Below are 3,730 nucleotides of genomic sequence, written 5' to 3' on the forward strand. Positions count from 1 at the left end.
TGGGCAGGTGTGGAGGTGTGAGCATGGACAGGTACAGGGAGAAAGGTGGCTGATATCGTGGAGAGTAGAGAAGTGCTAGACAAACATTTACCAGTTCAGTAACAGTGTTATTGAGATGAAAAGTGAAGACACGATCATGAGTTTAAAGAGTGAATGTTGCCAGTGCCAATTTATTAGTCCACAACGGTTGGATGTCAGAAGGGAAAGAATAAGAGTAAACTGGTAGGTGGATGTTGGATGTTAAAGAGAGAAATGGGAAAGGACAGATGGTACTGAATCTTCCAAAAAGGGTGGAAACGGTTGTGAAGAAGGAGGGTCTTATGCTATGTTCACTTGAATCGCTTTGAATGACTTTCTGAAGCAGGTCGCATTAACTGTGTCTACATGCACAATGAGTTACTACCATGTGGTTTTCTGATCAGATATGTGCATTGGGCATTGAGTGAGCATATAATGCAACCACACTCTGGTTCAACTGCTGTACTGTAGGCAAGAGGAACTTGCAGCGGGTGGGGAGGGCAGCGGGCGGGCAATTGGCACCCCCCTCAGAGACTCTATTCTATTCTATTCTATTCTATTCTATTCTAAATTTTTTGCCAATGTTTGCCAAGTCACACATTTTCTCTCATTGTATTAAACTGAGCCAAATATGCAAAATATCTCAATATGGAGCTCATCACTAAATCTCTACTACAATTTGTGGACTGTCACTGTGGCACTTGGACTACAGTCAGCATGTCTTCCTTAGACACACCTTGTCACGCAGAGCAGGCTGGAAGGTAAATTCAGGGGTTTTGCTGAACGATGCCGAATCTTGGAGAAACTGCTGAACATTTCTGTCTCTGGTCACCTGCAACACAAAAACGAATTAAACAAAAGCAGGTTACACCATCCTCAAAGAAACAAATAACTCTCATTAACAGCAGCGCTGCAAATTCTGCTGAATTTTTCACAAATGCTAGAAAAGCATGAACAAAAATACAATGTTCTGACTTCTACCGACTTTGGATGAACACCTGAAAGTCAAATGTACTCAAAATGTGCAGGGAATAACTCTGAACTGGCAAGAGAGTACAGGCTAAGGGGAACATCTCGAGATTTATTCAGCTTCTCCCGGTCTAGAGCTTCTATCTGCAGTGACAGATTTGATTTGGTTACAAACAACATCTACACAAAGTCCACACATGAAACTGTTTATGCCATTTCTATACATCTACATGTAAATGATGCTTCTCACCTCATGTGTGCTGGATGCTGAACTTATTTGTACAAGCAGCTGGATGTTCAAAGAGTATTGTTTCTAAATGTGGTTATCACGGTTTCCTCATAGTGAGGAGGGTCTTACTATGAATCTGTCACGATGCATTATTTATTCAGGTTAATCAGATTACAGTTTATTTGACTTCTTATTCATTCTCATTATTCACTTACAAAAATAAAACTATAAATCCTCACACAAGGTATCAACTCTATTTTAAGAAGACATGTTTAACATGACGATCCAACACTGTCACAGTTTACAACATAGACAAATGTGCAATGGGACTAATCACAGATTGAACCAATCATTTGCAGTCTGAGGCCCTGTGATGACCAGTGACCACAGGTGTCGATATATAAAATATACAAAGCATGCCAAAGCATCTCATCTCTCTTTTTTGTAGTTCATATATACACAACACCAACCTTTGCAACACTGTCGCACACTCCGCTGTACTGTTTGTGTGTATGAAGACAGCAGTCCATCTCAGTCCCACACAGCAGGGTGAAATGGCATCTCAAATCCTCATAAATATCACCATCCATTTGCTGAGGAGGTCAGACACTAAAGGTCAGTTTTCAAACATTTCTGCTGAAGACTAATCACGTATGTTATGTGTGTTTCCTGTAACTCTGTGTTCTCATTAAATACAGTACAGGCAGCAGGCTAAACGCTACATGGCTAAACAGTCATCCAAACACTTGTGGTGACACTAGTTCCTTAAAAAAAGTAGCCATGAAGCTTTTCGTGAAAGGACATTTTGGTCCATTCCATCTGTAAAAACGTCAATATAAATGTAGCACACTGACGGTGTTAGTGTGTGTGGATTACCTCCATAATAAATGGTAAGTCGTTTGTGTAGTAGTGCTGCCGATGCGCTCTGACTGCTGCTAATGTCAGCAGATACTCGTTACGAACTTCAGTCAAGCGGTCATCGCACTCTTTGAGTCTGGCAGTGAGCTGCAAACATGTAAGTGAGCACAAACACAATGTCACACAAACAGGCAACATTTATACAAGTCTATAATTCAGCAGGCCAACCCTGACGCCTTCTTGTTGAAGTGCTGTAGCTCGTTTGGGGTTTTGTTTTAATCGCTTATTGTGGCCCCGCCCCTGGGAGACCCTACCAATGACCTCGAAAGGAGTCTCGGCAAAATAGGAGTCATCTGATTATGATGCCTCCTGGGATCATTCTTTAGGATGTTTTGCTGTTGTTGTTTATATCCTAATGAAGAGGTGGCAAAAGTGCAGACATTGTGTACTTAAGGTGAAATGCAAATGGATGGATAGAGTGATAATATAATTTGGTTTGCATTAAAGGCAAGAGAGATTATCCTGGGACAACTCATAATCACAGGGGAGAAACCACTTTACACCAGGACAGAGTTCAGCATAGAAATAAGATTTCAGCAGCTCAATCATCCGTACCTTTGTGGTCGTTTTATGGAGTCCTGTTTTAAAGTGAAAAATTCCATGTTCACTTTTTCTAGCTCTGGAACAGAAAGTGAAATCGTATTTATGTCATTCAAGACAAGAGAAAACTACAGCACTTAACATATTGCTTCATATTTATTTTAATGCTCTACATAAAATACAAGTTGTGGGAAACGTTCAATCTGCAAGCTGAGCTCTTATTGGCTGAACTCCCATCGGCAGTAGTAACTTTTTTACTGTTTTATTAAAGAAGTCGTGACAATAATATGAGTAATAGTTTAAGAGTACAAGTGTAGAATAAAATATATAGAAGTGACAAACCTTGTTCCAAAATGTATTTAATACAACCTTAAAAATCAGACTTTTAGTTACTTTTAAAATATTTTAAAACAAAATGAAATGCTGGTCAAAAGTCTTAGCAGAAGATTCAAACCTCCGCATTGAAACACAGACCTGGCCTGTGCATCTGCAGTTTTCTCACGTGCAATACTGGCAATGTGACTGAAGTCGTGGTAGCACTTCTTGACCCTTTGAAGTTCCCGTAGAGCATCCACCACTTCAGCCTGCACCCTCTGCAGCCGTTCCAGGCCCTAACGTACATATGCACACAACCCAAAGGCATCAGATTTCATGAATTTTTTAAGCTAAATTAAACTGAATTCTATTTATATAGTGCCAAATCACAACAACAGTTGATCTGTGTGCACTGTCTCACTCTCTTAGCCCGGACATCCTTTGCATTGCGGAGACTTTTGGAGACTTGCCCACTGAGCCGACGGTATTCTTCTGCAGCGAAAAGTCTCGATGCCGCAGTCTGAGCTGTAGCATCGACCACAGAGCGCCACACGCTGAACACACTCCTGAAAGCACACAAACTGCATTCATATCACCACCAACAGACACCTTCCACAATGTCAGATACTATTAACACACACAGGGTGGCCTTTTGTAGCAATGAGATAGAGAGATTAAAGTGCAACACCCATTCATTCACACACTGTTGTGTGCTTTAATCTTAAAGCCTTTTAGACTCCT

The 3,730-nt window shown here is 40.8% G+C and overlaps 1 protein-coding gene across 2 annotated transcripts in view; it reads right to left on the minus strand.

Annotated features, from left to right (window-relative positions):
* Positions 1–3,730, minus strand: part of LOC102196970 (F-BAR and double SH3 domains protein 1-like) — a 19,086-nt gene that overhangs the window by 11,322 nt on the left and 4,034 nt on the right. For both annotated transcript variants that reach the window (XM_005749125.1, XM_013914920.1), the window contains exons 5-10: positions 3,411–3,555; positions 3,149–3,285; positions 2,690–2,753; positions 2,093–2,221; positions 1,687–1,809; positions 755–850 (exon numbers count right to left, since the gene is read on the minus strand). In XM_005749125.1, the coding sequence (XP_005749182.1) occupies positions 755–850; positions 1,687–1,809; positions 2,093–2,221; positions 2,690–2,753; positions 3,149–3,285; positions 3,411–3,555 (694 nt within the window). The remainder of the gene's footprint in view (positions 1–754; positions 851–1,686; positions 1,810–2,092; positions 2,222–2,689; positions 2,754–3,148; positions 3,286–3,410; positions 3,556–3,730) is intronic.

This window comes from Pundamilia nyererei, unplaced genomic scaffold (assembly GCF_000239375.1).
Source record: "Pundamilia nyererei isolate P.nyererei 1_Seehausen unplaced genomic scaffold, PunNye1.0 scaffold00237, whole genome shotgun sequence".
Lineage (NCBI taxonomy): Eukaryota > Metazoa > Chordata > Actinopteri > Cichliformes > Cichlidae > Pundamilia > Pundamilia nyererei.